The following is a 19010-nucleotide window of genomic DNA, read 5'->3' as shown; positions in this document are numbered from 1 at the left end:
TCTCAACACTCAAGACTATCTTCTCCATTCTAGTCTATAATCCTTTTGCTATGTTTCCCCCACCCTGTTATCATGTCCTCAGCCTCTATCTTCCATTCCATCCTTATCTTGTTTGACTTTTTCTTTGGTCTCCCTGATGCTCCCCTTCATTTTCCTTTTCCCTACGTGCAGACAAAACCAACACCGCAATTCTGACTTTCAAGCCCTGGAAAACTGCTCTGGAGCCCCTGGATTTAAAACAACCCAGGGCTTCCCTGGTGGCGCAGTGGTTAAGAATCCGCCTGCCAATGCAGGGGTTTGAGCCCTGGTCCGGGAAGATCCCACATGCTGTGGAGCAACTAAGCCCGTGTGCCACAACTACTGAGCCCGAGCACCACAACTACTGAAGCCTGCACACCTAGAGCCTGTGCTCTGCAACAAGAGAAACCACCGCAATGAGAAGCCCGTGCACCGCAACGAAGAGTAGCCCCCGCTCTCGGCAACTAGAGAAAGCCCGCGTGCAGCAACAAAGACCCAACACAGCCAATAATAAATAAATAAATAAATAAAATTTTAAAAATAATAATAATAAAACAACCCAGCACAGGGACGTCTCTCGAGGTCCACTGGTTAGGACTCGGCGTTCCCACCACCAGGAGCCCGGGTTCAATCCCTGGTCAGGGAACTAAGATCCCACAAGCCATGCGGTGCAGCTGAAAAAGAAAAAAGAACAGAAAAAAGAGAAAAAAAAAAACAGCACAAACGGTGGTGGAGGGGGGGATAAATTAGGAGTTTGGGATTAACATATACACACTACTGTATATAAAATAGATCACCAAGAAGGACCTACTGTGTAGCACAGGGAACTCTACTCAATATCTTGTAACAACCTATAATGGAGAAGAATCTAAAAAACAATATATATATGTGTGTATAACTGAATCATTTTGCTGTACACCTGAAATTGACACAACATTGTAAATCAACTATATCTCAATAAAAAGGTTTTTTAAAATAAAATTAAAAAATAAAAACCACCCAGCAGGGACGAAGGGAGAGAGTGGCATGGACATATACACACTACCAAATGTAAAACAGATAGCTAGTGGGAAGCAGCCGCATAGCACAGGGAGATCAGCTCGGTGCTTTGTGACCACCTAGAGGGGTGGGATAGGGAGGGTGGGAGGGAGACGCAAGAGGGAGGGGATATGGGGATACAGGTATATGTATAGCTGATTCACTTTGTTAGAAAGCAGAAACTAACACACCATTGTAAAGCAATTATACTCCAATAAAGATGTTAAAAAAAATTAATAATAAAAGAAAGAAAAAAAAAAAAACAACCCGGCACAATAAACACATGAAAAGATGTTCAGCATCACTAGAAAACAAGAAATTGCAAATTTTAAACCACAAAGATATCATTTCACACCCATCAGACCGGCAAAACATTAAATCTAACAATATTGAGCGTCTGCAAGCATGTGGAGCAACTGAAACTCCCAAATCTGCTGGCTGGAATGCAAATTGGAGGGAAATAAGGCAATATATTAGAGTCAAAGATGCCCATTTCCTTTGACCCAGCCATTTCCCTTCTAGGTATGCACCACAGAGAAACTCTAAACAGATGCACAGGGAGACATGTTTAAAACTGTCATAGCACACACACAAAATTCTAAATCCAACAATAAAATGAATAAATATATTGTAGCACATTCATGTGATGCAATATTATACAGCAGTTAAAATAACCTAGAATTACATGTGTTTGCATGGATAAACCTCAAAATTATTTAAACAAAAGCAAACTGAGAAGGAATTGTTCAGCATTACAAACATGAGGAAGCAATACTCAAATCTGGTTTATGAATACCTACATATCTAGTAAAGGTATAAAAACATGTGATAAACACCAAATTCAGAATAGTGGTCATTGTCTGGTGGGAAGGGAATGAGATGGGGAAAGGTTCACTTGTATTTGTAATATTTTATTTCTTCACAGGATGGAAGATACTGGATGTTCACGCTTAGCAGTCTCCATATTTTTCTGTATGCCTGAAATTTATCACCACCTAGAAAAAGGGTCCCAAGTCTGAGCTACTTGAAAGCATTTGGGGGGTTCTGACAGTGGAATCAGAACTTGATGGGGACTTCCCCGGTGGTCCGGTGGCTGAGACTCCACACTCCCAACGCAGGGGGCCCGGCTTCGATCCCTGATCAGGGAACTAGATCCCGCATGCCGCAACCAAGACCAGGCGCAGCCAAATAAATAAATTTTTTTTTTAATTAATAGTTACTTTATTTATTTAATTAATTAATTTATTTATGGCTGTGTTGGGTCTTCGTTTCTGTGCGAGGGCTTTCTCTAGTTGTGGCAAGCGGGGGCCACTCCTCATCGCAGTGCGCGGGCCTTCACTATCGCGGCCTCTCTTGTGGAGCACAGGCTCCAGATGCGCAGGCTCAGTAGTTGTGGCTCACGGGCCCAGTTGCTCTGCGGCATGTGGGATCTTCCCAGACCAGGGCTCGAACCCGTGTCCCCTGCATTGGCAGGCAGATTCTTAACCACTGCGCCACCAGGGAAGCCCTAAATATTTTTTTTTTTAAAAAGGAACTTGATGGGCAGGAGGAAGGTTGAACCTACAAACGGAAAGCTTAGAGAACCAACAGGGTTCCCCTCTCACTCTTCAAACTATCCATGGCAAATAATCATGCTCAGAATTGTGGTAAAATTCCATGGCGAGGACTTAACGACGTCCCCAAAATTCGAAGCCACAATCCCAGAACAGAAATATTCCAAAAAGCCTTTAGTGCCGGGGCTGGTTGCTGACACAGAATTTATTTGCCTCAAGAAACGTTTTTGCTGGTTCATTTTGGGGTGGCCTATTCTCTTAAAAGATCAGCAAGGCCTTTCAAACCCTTAGACTAGCATTTGGTTCCACCACAACTGAAGGTTTATTGTAAGAAGTCACATTAAAATATTTAGGCCAGAAAAGTTAACTAGACTAAATGACACTATTTTTTTACATCTCTCCCAATCGATTTGCTTTGGGCTGGCTCCGCGGGTAGGCCAGAGATAAAACCACCAAGAGATACCTTTCTGATGATACCACAGAATTAAATACCATCATAAAACCTCAACTCATTCAAACTAACTAGACAGACTGGGGCAGGGGGCAGGGGGAGGGGGAAGACGTGAACTAGACAATTTTCTCTTAATTGCTCAAGAGAATCAAAACTGAAAATTACTTTCAGTTACAACCCAAACACACCAAAATTCCACATTAATGAAAAATAAATAAACAGGTTTTATTGTTTGGGTGAACTGGAACACACATAGTTGATATCCAGAAAATGGTATCACATTAATTCTAACCAAATATTGTCATTCAGCTTTGTTTTCCCTTACGATTCCAAGAAAAACAAAGAAGAATCTGTAGACCTAATTGTCAGGTCCTAACCCAACACAAACCTCCATATTAGATCTGAGAGGCCAGAAGAACAGAATTTTTCTTTAAACATTAACCCATGCCACCTCAGGCTGCAATTTCTAAATCTGACAAGTATCAGTGGAGACGCTCACACATGACCTTAACCTCTCCGAGCTGATATATTAAACTCAACTTACGATGTCCAATTATCTTTGACAACAGGAAGGAATAACAGTAATAGAGGAAGAAGCAAGTTATCTCTTCCAAATTTTGAGATTTACATATTTTTAAATAACTTAAAAAAATTTTTTCAACTATTCTCAAAACACTTGCCTCAAATAAGTAACTGACTTACCAACATAAAGTGATCTCTATAAAAATCCTCTAGCTTTGTTACAAATGTTTACTAATTTTACTTCCCCTTCATATCAAGGTGACTTCATCTATTTACAAGAATTCAAATCTGGCACTCATAGTGGTGTCCAATAATATCCTGGGGTTGTTCAATGAATGCTGAAATGGTAATATCTGGTAAATTCAACACACAGTTTTAAACAAAGTAGTTAGCCACTCAAGTAAAGACTCCAGAAACTACTACTCACTAAGAAGTTTTTGACAACCAAAAATATATATATCAGTTTTACAAGCTGAGGAAAAAAACTAAGGTCCCAAGAAATACAACAATTTGTCCAGAGGCACCATTAGACTCAGGTTTAGCTGGAGAGACACTCAACGGCACAGATTCCAGTTCTAAGTTACGCTGACTGTAATCATGTCCTCATACAAAATTAAAAAAATAGTCAAACTTGAGTCAAATGCAAATTATATTACAGAAACATCCTGCTGTGTTCATCAGTCCACTGAAACGCTTCTGAGATTTTGTTCAACCTTTATCCCTGCGGATACCGCACTGTATTGAAATTGTTTCATCTTTACCAATGTTTTACCCACAAGATAAGAAACCACTGAGCTCCTTGGGGACAGGGGCTCACCTCATTCAATTAAGTACCTGCACATAATATGTGCCAACACTAATATAAAGGTCCTCAACAGATGGCCACTTTCAGGAACAAAATGTAATCTATTTGACACACAGCATTTCTTCCATGGCATATCTTACAGCGCTATTAACATGTGAAATTAAGATTTGATGATTTAGGCCAATTTGCATCAGTACAAGTCACATTTCTAGAGGGCACATTTGGTTTCTCCTAACAAATGCTTCCTCTTTAGAAAATTATTCAGGCTCTTCAAACAAAATCTATCCCCAAAAAACCTTCCATTTGTAGGGCCATAAAAATATGTAGGAAGTTAAATCCATTGGTCTGGACAAAAATCAGAGGATTATCAACAAGGAACATTTCCTTATGCTTGGTAGCAGCTAGTACATTTTAAAAATTACAACACACCAGCCAAACAAGCTTTACTATCTCTGAACCAGACATGCTGTGTGGCTAAGCTGACAAGCCCTAAGCAAGTTGATCAAGAATCACTATGGCAGGAATTCACACGAAGTGAAATTAAAACAAATGGGAACTCGCATTAAACTGCGAGTGGACTATAAAACTTCAGGGGGGTAGGGGACAAGTGGAGGGATGTGAATATTTTCCACAACCCCTGTATCTAAAACTGGCACAAGAAGTGTGGGGAAAAGAGAAGGTGTTTATTTTTCAATCACACAAAGGATTTGCGACAAGGTTTTTCCTGCTCTGCTGGGTCCTTTCTTGTCGGCTGGATGAAACAAATCCACTTCTTGGTTTGTACAAGTCTTACCTAGAAGGATGATATCTTTTAACACTCTTTCTGTACACACATCAGCCTGTTTAAAATATGCCAAATGACCTGTTTAAAAAAAAAAAAAAACTGCCACTCATTCTTACTATGACTCAGACCAGCTGGGACCAAATGGAGTTGGGAGTGGGAAGGATCAGTAAGAGCCCCAGAGAGAAATGAAAGAAACAGTGAGGAGAGACCCATAGAAAACCTACCTGGAAACAATTCATCATCAAGTGAAGAATCTAAAGAGAGGTCCAATGAAAATGTATGTTTGATCAAGTGAAAAGACAGCAGTCTCCTCATCACAGAGCCTCCTCTGTGGGAAGCAAGACTGGGAGGGGCCAGGATGACCTGAGCAGCCTTTTATAAGGGGCGGAGTTAAGGATTCCCATCCCAGCCTGCCTATACTGCAGTCAGCTTGGTTTGCATAAATGAACATGTGGGTTATCTTAGTGGCTGCTTCCATCAGGTACAAGAAGACATCAAACCCATTGTCCTTTAAACCATTGAAGATGACATAATAATGAGAAAGATGATGTTGATAACAACTGACACTCAATGAGCACTTGCTACATACTAGGCTCAGTAACTCATTTAATACAAGAGTCCCATGAGGTAGGAACCATTATCATCCCCTTCTTATAGATAAGGAAAGTAGCAGAAAGAGCAACTTGTTCAAGGACAAAAAGATAGTATATGTTAGAAGCAGGTCACTGAACCCAGGAAGTCTGACTTTAGAGCCCAAGCTCTTCACATCACTTACTCCAGGCACAGTGTCCATACAGAAACGTAAGACTCCCTAGTTATGAATTATTGGTTCCTCACCTCACCTGGGTGATGACCCTAAATTTGGTGCCTTTTTAGGGACTCCATAAGAGGCGCCAACTTTCCAGACACAGTGCTAGCCCGCTCCTCTCACGTCCTCCCTGCAGCTTGCCTCCCTGGCCAAGTTTTACTGGAAACAGGTTGTGACATTCTACTCAAGTGTGCCAAGAAGCCCCAACTGCACTGAGGGCCAAAAAAAAAAAAAAAAAAAGCAGGGGACTGACTTCATCTTGGGACATGCTAGCTCTCAAGTTTCCAGCCTGCTTCAATACAGAGAGGTGTCACCACACACAAGCAGGACAGGAACACCACCAAGAGCTTCACTGCCCTGTAAGCCCGAGGCCACCCCAGCAGGCACAAAAGAGAGTATTGGAGATGCTCTGGTTTCAGAGTTCCCCTCAGGAGCTGGTCTTAGCAGACAGAGAGACGGAGAAGAAAGGCATCATCTTTTCACAACACCAAGCAACGTTAATGCCACTCGACAGGAAGGAGCAGGAGACCTGTCTCTGTGTGGAGAAGGAAGGCAGAGAGGAAATGGAAACGTGCCAGGAGCCACTCACCACATCTGGTCCTGCACCAATACCTTTGCAGCTATCACTCTGGGAAGGCCCAGCATCTGCTCTGCCGACCACAGCGGTAGCCGTGTCCAACGGTGCTGAAAACTGAAGCCAGCACCAGTGGGTTCTGATTCCACCCCTGAGCTAACACATGGCTCCTTAATGCTCCTTTCCCATGTGTTAATCTTGCAACAGAATGTGGGACAGAAGATTTATAAAGCTTGGTGATGGGGGAAGGGCAGCCAGATCACCTTACTCCCAGGCTTCTCAATCAAGCCTCCTCAGATTCCCTTTAGTGGCCTGTATTATTAGCTTCAAGGGAGGTTCCCCCAAACTGTCATTAAAAGAGCATGTGTTCCATTCAGCCGGGGGGAGGGGAGACTTGATGGGGGGCGGGGGAACCCTGGAGAGCCAAGGCAAAGCACACACTCTCTCATCCTGCACAGGAAGGCAATGCCTTACTCCAGGGGGCGAGCTGTGCTCTCCAAGGCTCTGACAAGTAGAGGTACCAGCAGGATGCACCCTGGGGACTCAAGGGCTGGAGGCTGTTCCTGCAGAAAATGAAAACGAAGGGAAAGCAATGGGAGAAACCCAAGTTAAAGTGATCACCACGTCATGGACCCAGTCCAAATCGGAGCCCAGCAAGGTCCCCTTGCTGTGTCCACGCCCACCAGTCCGCGCTTGGGTCTACAGTGGATCAGGCAGGATAATCCTGGAGACCTCCTCCACGCCCCCAGCCGGCCCCACCCTTAGGGCCTCTAATTGTTACTACCTTATAACCTTGTCCCCCTTTCACAGATGGGAAAACTGAGGCATCCAAAGCAAATGCCGTGCTTTCCTAAACCAGGTAGAACTTCACTTCCCTAACCACAATTTTGCACTTTTTTACAGCTCTATCACATTTCAGATCTCACCAGATACACCTATTGCCTCTGCAAAGTGAATCTTAAATACAGTTTAAGGAGTTAACTCAAAAATGAGATGAGGGCGGTCAGGGAGTCCGGCAGGGCTTTATCTGTGGCAAGGACAGGATGGGTGCCCCCCCCTCCCACCAGCTTCTCCTCCAACCCGGTCCCCCGGGACGTCCGGGTTCTGCCTCCCCCGCAAGACGCTTCCACCGCAACCCGAGGGCGGAGGTGCAGCGGCTCGGCCCGGGGACCGGCAAGCGGGGTCCCCGGTCCCGGGCCGAGAAGGGGGCGGGGGGCTCGGGGCCGCGACCGGCCCGCCCAGCCCGGTGGCCGGGAACTTCTGGCGGCGCCGCGCCGCCCCCGCCGCCCCCACCCCCACCGGCCGCCGGGCGGGCGTGCGGCTCGGGTTTCCCTTTCTTCGCCTCGCCGCGCCTGGGGCGCGACCCCCGAGGCGGCGGCGGCGGCGGCCACTCACCATATTACAGATGGAGGCGATGTTTCGGACAGTCATTAGTCTAAAGGTTACAGCGATCCCGCACCGCCATCTTTATAAGGTGAAAACAGGACCGGCCATGGTGGAGCGCTCGCGGGGAGGCCGGGCGCGGCGGCGGCGGCGGCGGCGGCGGCGGCGGCGGCGGCGGGGAGGCGGCCTGGGGTCCGGCTTTCAGTTTGGCTGGGAGAGGGAGGCCGGGAGGGAGGAGAGGAGGAGGGGAGGGCGGGGAAGGCGGGAGGCGGGAGGGAGAGCGGAGGGGCGGGGAGTGGCGGAGCGAGGGAGCCTGGGCCGCGGCCGGCGGCGCCGGGAGGAGGGGCGGCCCGAGCGCCGCGTGCAGCCCGCGCCCCGAGCGCTCCCGCCGCGCGCCCGGCCCCGACCCGGCCCCGACCCGGCCCCGGCCCCGGCCCCGGCCCGGGTCCACGCGGCTCCTCCTCCCTCCTCCGCCCGCCCGCTCCCCCGGCCACCCCGGCTCGGCCTTTTTCTTTTTCTCTTCTGATGTCCTGCTTCACTCTGAACGGGTTGGAATGCGCGGCCAGGCCCTTGCTCGCGCGGCTGCCGCAGGTCCCCCGAGCGGACCCCGACGCGTCGGCGGCCTCCTCCGGCCCGCGGCACCGCCCGGGAAGCAGGGACCGCGCCCGCGTGGGGTGTCGGCCGGCGGAAGGGGCTGCCCTCGGGCCGGGGAAGCGAGGCACGTCGCCGGGGACAGGGGGCCGCTTTCGGTCTTCATTTGTTCTTCTTTCCTGCCGCGCGGCCCCCAGCATCCCCGGGTTTTTATGTTTGGGCGAGTGGAGGAGGCAAGGGGTAGGGGTGACTACATCCAACTTTTCGTTTCTCCCCGGGGCTCCAGCCAAATGGCACCCGCAGGGACCCAAGAAGTAAATGGGGTCAGGACACGGGAATGTCCAGAGCCCTAGCCAGCCGCGGGCCGGCTGCCTGATCGAGGGCGCCGGAAGGGGACAGGAATCTGGCTCTGAGGGGAGGCCAGCCACGGCGCGCTCGGGCAGTTTGTGACATTAGCAGGTACAAAGGGAAAGTCTCGGTTCTGGACAAGGACTAGGGACGGTCCAAGGAGCGATTTGAATCTAGAAAGAACGAAAACCAAACTTTTCCGCGTCTTCTAGAAATACCTACCTCTCTTGGGGGCACCCAACCTCTTTAGGTTTTGAGAAGGGTCATTGTATCGGCTTATACACATTTCCTGCATAAAAGGTCGTGGGTTTTGACTCAAAGCGCGAATCCACACCATTTAGCAGATATGTTCCTGTGAAGTGGAGGAGCCCATTTCCGAAGGTGTGAAACAATTCTCATACAAGGTTGCAATTCAGTGCTTTCAACAGAGAAGTTGTACAAGCGCAACGCGTGATAATTCTTAAACCAGTATATTTAATGACAAATCGAATTAGAGGAGAAGTTAATATAATTGAAGATAGCTTATATCTAACCAAGAGGAACATACTGGGAAAATAGCACGCTTCCTGTCCTCCATTATCTATTTAGTGTTAGGCATTGTAAGATTTGAGAACCATCGATTGCTAACATCCCTAGGACCTGGGATGGAAATAAGACAACAGCGACTAAAGTTTCCTTGGGGTCATCTTGGCTCTGTATATTTAATGGATTTAAGGAATAAATTCCTGCTTATGTTAAGTCATTCTGCCTACATCTTATTTCCAAACAGATCCTGAGGATGATGATAGCTCGCTTTGATTTTTTACCATTGTCAGTCATGATGCCCTTTTACATTCATAATCTATAGGCACCAACATAATCATCAGGTAATAGATGCTATTATAATCGCCTTTTGTAGATCAGTAAAATAAGGCTTAGGGTATCAAGTATCCTACCTCAATCATGTTCCCCAAATGTTACAACTGAAGTTGGTGTGCTAATCTGGCTGAGCACCTTAAAGAGAGGAGAAGGCAGCAAAACACCCAACCTATGGCCAGTTGGGTAACTGATACCTGGAAAGGTTTAAATACTTGAGGAAAGTCATAAAACAAGTTCAGGAGCAACCTCAAGGCTAAAACTCAGGCCTTGGGACTCAATTTCACAGACATTCTACTACGAAGGCATTAATCCAAAACCTTAAATGATATGGAAATTTTATACCATAATAGAGTTCAGTATTTCTGCCAACATTGGCATAATGGATGGCAAAGTCCACAGGATTGAAAATGCCATTGACGTAATGAAAATTGAACATCACTCGATTACTGAGTGCTACGTTAGCAAGGCATCCTTTGCATGCCTTTTAACAGCCTAAAGCCTAAAACTGAAGTGTTCAATATAGACAAACATCCAGATTGAAACTCAGGCAGTGAATTACAAACACAGCAAATCAATTGAACACAGCAGATCTTGTCAGACTCATGAATAATTAAATACATTTTTACACTACTACAAGGTTGGTGTTCACAGATCTAAATTGGAAAAGGCATCAGTTGAAGAAGAATAATTGTAACCTCAGCCTTGTTCAGGGAGGAAACATTACTTGGAGGTGGTAAGAGGTAAAATGATGAAAATGTTGACAAGCTAATGAGAGAACTTTGAGGAAAAGTGTTCCACATATAGGGGCCAGCTGGTATAAAGGTATAGCGTTAAAACTGGGAAAAGTGGGCAAATGGAGAGACGGAACATAGGCTAGCACTAAACAGATGAAGGCACATGATCCAGGCCTGGCCAATGAGAGCACCTCATGGCCCAGCCACAATGATTGGTTCAGCTAGGAGGATGTAATATAAACTGAGCCAATGAGAGTTGGCCCTGGGTCTTTGGGGAAAGAAGTGCTCCCCTTCCCGAGTTTGCTGAGCTGATATAATAAAATCTAGAGCTGCCAGCTTTCCACTTCCTAAGAATGAAGAAAAATAAAGCTGAGAAATGTAAAAGAGATCCTAACGACATCATTTATCCTTTGGCTGCCAGATCTGTATCCTGGACTCTTCAGCACCTCAAGGTGGTAAAGTCCTTGTTTTCTTTGGTAGTTCAAATTGAGTGTCTGCTGCTCACAACTGAAACAATTCTAATACACCATTGTCTCCCTATGTCCAAAATTCATTAGGTTCATTCTGAATTCATGGTGTTTCCTTTTCCTCTCTTCTCTACCCACTCCATGGATTTTTCCAGGTCTTCCTCCTCTAGACTGCCTCCTCCGTGATGCCGTCCAAGATTGCTTCCCACCACCACCAATGAACTATATCCAGGTGTTTCCATGCTCACCCTTCTGTCATTACCAGTTTTGTGTCAGTGCCCCCTCCTGCTTCCCCTCTTTGCGTAGTTAACACCACTCAGCCTTCAGATAACTTGAGACAAGATGGGATGCCTTTGTCATATGTTCTTACAGCACCATCAGTCTTCCCTTCATGGACCTTATATTTGTGAATATGCTTATGCCATCTAGCACACAGCATGGAGGCAGTAGAATGGGTGGTTAAAAAATGAATCCTGGATCCAGACTCTCTGGACTAGGTGTATGATCTTGGGCAAGTGTCTTAACTTCTCTATGCGGAGATTTCTGTATCCATAAAAAGAAGAGGCCCCTTCATAGAGTGTTATTGTGTTAGTTTATGTAGAGTACAAAAAATATGCCTGGCATGCACTAACCACTACATAAGTGACACTGCTATTATTGTGCATGTGATTGATTGATTAATGTGTGTTTCCCAACCCTCAGATGTGAAGTGAGAGAGAGGTCTGTTTTTGCTCACCATTTTACACCTAAGAAGGACACAGTGCCTTGTCCATAAGAGCAGCCAAGAAATCAGATATTAAATACTTGGACAGTTGCCTCTCTCCAAGTGGCCTGGAAGCTACTGGAGGGAAGGAACCTTGTCTTGTGCATTTAAAAAAATCTCATCCAGTCTCAGGCACTGTGCCTGGCACATTCGTTCCTTTCCTTTTTTTCCTCATTGCCAAATAGGTTATTGCAGCTCATGTGAGATGCAAGTGCTAGTAAACATTTGGCTGTCTCAGGGGAAAACATTTTCCTGACTGTACTTTAAAACCAAACTGGTTTCTGAGGATTATATTTCAATTCTGTGAGGAACTTTATGACAGCCTTTTCCCTTTTTCATCATGTATCAAACAAATCCTGGAGACATGCTTTGGGCCAGATGCTGTGTGAGGCGCCGGTGGTCCGAGGATAAGAGAAGGCAGTCACAGCACTCGTACTGCTCAATTTCTAATGTGAAATTGTTGTTTATGAACGTCTTCACTACTTTTTGCATGCACTTAGTATAAAATAAGGATAAGCTAACTTTGGAGTGAGTTCCTACAACGGGGAAACTGCATCTAAAATCATGCGTGTATTTATGCGTGGTTAAGATTCCCTAAGTCTTTGAAACAATTGGCTTATTTTGAAGTGCCGATTGAAATGCCATTGAAGGACTCTTAAGCTAGGTTGGAACATGATTAGATTTCTATTTGTTAATACATTTTGATTAACTGAAAGAAGAGATGACTGTAGCTGGCTACTGTGTGGGGAAAGAGGGTTGAAGGAGAGCAAAAGGGCTCTAGGGGAGGCCAGTTAGAAATCTGTGGAGAGGGGGTCCCAGAGCTGCTGGGAGCTTGGGTTTAGGTAAGGAATAGCAATGGAAAGGGGAGAAGCAGATAGATCGAAGACATTTTTTTGGAGGTAGTTAGCTGAATTTGGTGATTTACTGGGATGAGGGACAAGGATAAGTCAAAGATGAGACCCAAGTTTCTGACTAGAATGAAAAGGAATGTCATTTTTTATAATAGAGAATGCTGGAGGAGAAGGTGCAGGTGTAGGTGGTTGAGAAGAAGTGAACTTGGTTTCAGAGGTGTTGAGTTGGAGATAACCATGAAACACCTGAAACGTTATATCAGGTACCACTGGGGCTCAGAAGAGATGTCTGGACTGCAGATAAACCTAAAGGTAATTAATATATAGAAGATAACAGAGGACATGTGGTTATGAATGAAATTGCCTAGGAAGAGTTTTGCCAAGGAGGTTTTCTATTTTTATGAATTTATTCATTTTATTTATTTTTGGCTGCATTGGGTCTTCGTCGCTGTGCGCAGGCTCTAGAGCACAGGCTCAGTAGTTGTGGCATGCAGGCTTAGTTGCTCCACGGCAGGTGGGATCTTCCCAGATCAGGGCTCAAACCCGTGTCCCTTGCATTGGCAGGCGGATTCTCAACCACTGTGCCACCAGGGAAGCCCTGCCAAGGAGTTTTGACTGAGAATAGATGAAGGGATAGTCAGAAAGAGCTCCACTATGCAAGATCAGACGGAGGAAGAGGAGCCAAAGAAAACTAACACAGTGCTGCTAACATGGTAGAAGAAAAGCAAACAAACATGCAACATCGCAAACTCCAGAGTATTTTAAGATGGGAGGGGGTAGTCAAAAGTATCAAATACAGCTAAGAGATCAAAGAAGATGATTAATAATAGTAACAATGTTCAATTCTTGAACAGAACTTTAACATGCATTTAATCCTTCTGACAGCCCTATGAGGAAGGCATATATATAATCCTCATTTTAGAGGAGAGAAAACTGAAGCTCAGAGAGTTTTAAGTAACTTGCCCAGATTCATTTAAGCATTATTTCACCAGAACCTATTACTCAAAAGTTCTTTGAACTCTATCAAAGGCAGTTTGCATGGAACAGTTAGGATATTGGATATTAGATAATCCATATTGGAATGGATTAATAAATAAGAGGGAGGTGAGAAAACAGACTAAAGGTGTTCGGCTTTCAAGGGAAGAAGAGATAGGGAACTAGACAATTGAAGAGCTCAAAATTACTTTCATGGAATGGGTCTCTGCCTGGTTTGCAAGCACCTCCTTTAAATCAAATATTTACATCACTCTCCATGCTTCCAGGCCTGCAGCCTCACCCTCCGATGATTATTCTTCCTTCTATTTCAAGTCCACTCACTCCTCAAAACTCCGTTCAAAGCTCACTTCCAGAGAAAGACTTCCCAGTTTCACCTTTCTTGATAGGTTTTTATCAGAGGTCACTTTTGACGTTCCTTTAAGATTTTTTTTTTTTTTTTGATGTGGACCATTTTTAAAGTCCTTATTGAATTCGTTACAACATTGCTCCTGTTCCATGCCTTGGCTTCCTGGCTGCAAGGCATGTGGGATCCCGGCTCCTTGGTCAGGGATCAAACCCACACACCCTCCCAGCGCCCCCGCATTGGAAGGCAAAGTCTCACTCACTGGACTGCCAGGGAAGTCCCTTGACGTTTCTTTAGAAACCTGAAATGCCTGGCACAATGCTAGGTGCACACAGGAGGCTCTCAGATAATTGACAGGTAATTAATTCTTTACCTACAACACTTGGCTCACTTAATCAGAGCCATTTTACTCACCACCCTGCTTTCCTGGTGGTTTTCTCTTTCCTCCAAGTTCTGATCTGAATTATATAGAATTTACAGCCCTCATGGGTATGAGGAGGGCAGGGTTTAGAAGGTAAGTGTGTGGTGAGGAAGTTGAAGCAAATGAGCTTCCCTCATTTAGAAATAAGACTTCTAGAGAGATTTGGTCATAAAATAAGGAGAGATCTCAGCACCTTAAGGGAGGCAAGGGAATCAATGGAAGGGTTTGGTCATCTTATTTATCCCTTTTACCATAATTATTAGTACATTCGTCATCAAAATGTGAGGAGCTAGTGAATCTACAAGTAAGGCTTGATGGAGTGCCCTTATGGGAAGGGTAGGGGTCATGTCAAGGGCCCAAGAGCTTTGGAAAGGAGGAAGTACATCCATTAGATTGAGGAAATTAACATGAGATGGCCTCCATCTTCTTAGTAGACAGGAATGGACGCTCCATCGCCCCCTAGAGGTTTTGACTGCTTTGTTTACTGCCATACCCCTTAGAATAGTAAGGCACATAGAAGGCACTCAATAAAATATCTGTTGAATGGGCGATTGAAAGGATAAGATTAGAAGAAGACTCTCTAGGGTAAGAGAATAGTTGTTCTAATAGCCTAATCAGATTTAGAACAGGCTTTCTTTGGGGGCATTTACATTCCTTCCATGTCCATAAACACTATTTACAATAAAGGAAAGATGTATGCCTTCTCACCAGATTATACCCTAGTGTGCTCCCAGCCCATATGTGATCACTTCCATAGTTTTAACAGCCTCCCGACCACCACTGCCACCTGGTGGAAGGGCAGGGATTCACAAGTGGCACCTGGAATGAGACTTCCCTCAGGCAGCAGCACCTGTAATTCTCCTTTTGTGATCATGCCCTTCTAGAAAGCTGGCAACCATGTGGTTCATTGAAAACAAGATAAGACTGTCCTGAACTCTCTCACTGTACAACTTTGTCCCCAGTGAAGGTTTAGGGTTCTACTCTCGCATTTCTTCTCAGAAAATAGGGTCAGACAGCCAAATTAAGGGTGACACTGATACAGATCCTCCTACTGGTGGCTGTGGTGCTATGTACCTTGAAAAGCACTATACACATGCCAGTCATCACTCGCTGTCACCAGTGACCAAAAAGAGATAGGCTCTGAGGAGCTGACAGCTCTGAATGCTATACATACTCAAGCCTTTCAAGCTCTGCATGAACTAGGTAAATAGATTCAAAAGTTTCAAGAGTACTAATTGATTCAAATGATTACAAGTGATTTATGCTGTTTTTGATGGAATTCTGGTTCGACTGGAACCTTTGAAACAATGATCCTGTCGATGTTTCCATTTGAAGCACACTATACTCATTGCTGTTTAGACTTTATTTTTGAATAAAAAGGACAATTCAAGATAGCTTAGCTTCTTTTGGGGGGGGGGTAATTATGAGCCATTTAGTTGAAGTCACTATTATAATGTTTCAGCAACAGCTGTTATTGATTCCTACAGGTTATTACGACTTTTTAAAAGAGCTGTTGATATCATGTCTAAGCACAAAGCATGAAACTTTCCTATGTTTTTAATATTTTAAATTAAAACATACATTCAGAAAATTTAATTTTTAATTAAAACATAAATACATGCATAAATCTTAAGTGAATTGTCACAAAAGAGGCACACCTGTGCACCACCACCCAGGTAAAGAAATAGAACATAACCAGCATCCTGAAGTCCTCGCCCATACTCCTCTCAATCACTATCCTCTCTCCCCCGAAGGTAACCCTACACTGACTTCCAAATCCATAGCTTAGTTTTGCCTGAGTTTTCTGTTTGTGTTTCTATAAATAAAATCACGCAGTGTTTAACTCTTTGTTGCCTGGCTTCTTCTGCTCAGTATTATGAGATTCAGCCATGTTGCTCAGAAAAGCTGTAGTTTGTTAGTTTTTGTTGCTGTATAGTATTGTGTTGTACGAAGATGTCACAATTTATATGTAAATTCAACACCATCAGATATTTGGTTTGTTTCCAGCTTGAGGCTATTACCAAAAATGCTTCTGTGAACGTTCTTATATGTGTCCTTTGGTGAACATGGGCACACATTTCTGTTGCATATACATTTAGGTGTAAGTTGCTGGGCCATAGAGTAGGCATGTGTTCAAATGGGGTGATAATGCCAAACCGGTTTTTAAAGTGGTCATATTAATACTTGCACTAGCAGAGTGTCAGAGTTCCTGTTGCTTCACATCCTACCTATACTTAGTATTATCAGACTTTTTTTTCCCATGGTCTAAATCAGCATTGTTTTAGGTCTGTGAAGATTGAGAAGTATAAAATACAGGGACTGCCTCGACCAATTATTGCATTTGCATAATTTTTAAGTGAATGCTCTTCCCTCTTTTCAACCTGAAGAACTCCTCCTTTTCCTTCAAAATGTACCTCATCTGTCTCTGAAGCCTTCCTTGATCCCTTCCTGCAGTTAACCACTTCCACCTTTGAACCTCTTTTTTTTTTTTAATTAAGTATTTTATTTATTTACTTTTGGCTGCATTGGGTCTTCGTTGCGGTGCGTGGGCTTCTCATTGCGGTGGCTTCCTTTGTTGCGGAGCACGGGCTCTAAGGCGCGTGGGCTTTAGTAGTTGTGGCACACGGGCTCAGTAGTTGTGGCTCGTGGGCTCTAGAGCGCAGGCTCAGTAATTGTGGCTCACGGGCCTAGTTGCTCCGCGGCATGTGGGATCTTCCCAGACCAGGGCTCGAACCCGTGTCCCCTGCACTGGCAGGCGGATTCTCAACCACTGCGCCACCGGGGAAGCCCCGGAACCTCCTTTTCATAGCATTTATTATGTATGATGAATTTTTTAAAATCCCATTCTTAGTAAGCCATTTCTTGGTGTTAGGGACTTCCTCATATGCAGCCCCTTGCATATGGACATACTCCCTCCGTCCTACATATACAAAACATTACCTATCTTTCAAAATGTGGCAAAATATTACCAATATTAAACTGCCCCTGATCTTTTAGCTATAAAAAATTTTCCTCTTTTTGTTGATCTTTCATAATATTCTCAATCAGCGCCTCTCAAGCTTTAATGTGCATATGAATCACTGAAGGATGATCTTGTCAAAATGTAAATTATGATTAAGGCAGATTCTGCATTACTAGAGCCCAGTAATGCCAATGCTGCTGGAATTCCGCGTCTGCTGAGGAGACAGAGGTGAAGTCCCCGTTAGTGGGGGACTACGCCGGGGGAGGGCCCCGCGGCTGCATCTCGCGGCCCCTCGGAGCCCGCGGCGGAGGAGGAGGCGGTGGCCGGGCCCAGGCCCCAAGGCCGCCGCGCCGACCCGCGCGCGCGCCCGCCCGGCAGTGCGACACGCGAGCCGAGATGGGTATCCCGGGAGCGAGGCCGGAGACCAATCAGACTTTTTAACTTTAGCCATTTTGGTGAGTGTGTGTGTTTGTGTGTGTGTGTATTTCATTGTGGTATTAAAATACTGTATTTTAATAAACGATTGTGTTTCCTTTTATAGCAGAACAGAGGGAACCATATACAACTTAATAATGCTCATCAAAATATTTTTGGTACTGAGTCCACATCATCCTATTTCCTTTTAAGCCCATCTCAATGAGCAGTCCATGTCCCAACTAGTATAAAAATAATAACATAGATATGTGACAGGTCCATCTGAACCATCTAGCAAACAGAAGGATTCATCTAATATCTCCTCGAAATGAAACAAGATAGAAAAATGAATAGTCAACGACTATAAGCAGTAACAGAAAACAACCAGCTTTAAAAAAAAATGAAGTTGTAGAATAATTGAATATTACAGTTACATTCATCTAATTCAACCAACTTGGAACCAGGAGAGGTTAAATGATTAAGACCCATATCGGTTGCAGACAGAGGTAGAACTAGAATTCTAGTCCATACACCCCTGGTCTTTTATAGGATACCCAAAATTTTATTCAATGTGCTTTCTTTTTAAAAAAAAAAAAAACTTTTTATTTATTTATTTATGTATTTTTGGCTGTGTTGGGTTTTCGTTTTCTATGCGAGGGCTTCCTCTAGTTGCGGCAAGCGGGGGCCACTCTTCATCGCGGTGCGCGGGCCTCTCACTATCGCGGCCTCTCTTGTTGCGGAGCACAGGCTCCAGACGCGCAGGCTCAGTAGTTGTGGCTCACGGGCCCAGTTGCTCCGCTGCATGTGGGATCTTCCCAGACCAGGGCTCGAACCTGTGTCTCCTGCATTGGCAGGCAGACTCTCAACCACTGTGCCACCACGGAAGCCGCCAATGTGCTTTCTTAAGTCTAAAATTTCTCTTTAAACTCAATTTAATTTCCCAGACTCCAGATTAATTTTGTAAGTGCACTTAGTTAACCATGAAAGAACACTCTGTCCACATGTTGTAATTATATAGCCATGCTTTCTCTCTCTAACTAATTAGAAGACAACTCAACACTGAAATCCAATCTCAACAGAACATGCTATCTGGCTATCACTCTTCAGAAAGGCAAAGCAGTCTGCCTAAATTCTCACTACTTTCTTTGCCAGCAAGTCAAGGCTTAGAGTTTTATAAAGCAATCCATGTAAATACTCTGCTCTGTCTTCCTCTAAGGACTCAAGGGGGTCAGGGGGCTAGCTCTATAATGTGATGGCTTTCTTGTAGGAAGATGTCACCATTGACCCACAATCAATAGACCATGGACTTTGAATTATGGTTCTGCA

General features: G+C 44.7%; 1 protein-coding gene across 1 annotated transcript in view; it reads right to left on the bottom strand.

Annotated features, from left to right (window-relative positions):
• Nucleotides 1-8219, bottom strand: part of USP46 (ubiquitin specific peptidase 46) — a 63377-nt gene extending 55158 nt beyond the window's left edge. The window contains exon 1 of the mRNA XM_057546837.1: nt 7949-8219. Coding sequence (XP_057402820.1) covers nt 7949-7984 — 36 coding nt within the window. The 5' untranslated portion in view covers nt 7985-8219. The remainder of the gene's footprint in view (nt 1-7948) is intronic.
• Between the last annotated feature and the right edge of the window lie 10791 nt (nt 8220-19010).

This window comes from Balaenoptera acutorostrata, chromosome 5 (assembly GCF_949987535.1).
Source record: "Balaenoptera acutorostrata chromosome 5, mBalAcu1.1, whole genome shotgun sequence".
Lineage (NCBI taxonomy): Eukaryota > Metazoa > Chordata > Mammalia > Artiodactyla > Balaenopteridae > Balaenoptera > Balaenoptera acutorostrata.
Note: the sequence above shows the minus strand (reverse complement) of the source record. Positions and strands in the feature narration are given on the sequence as shown.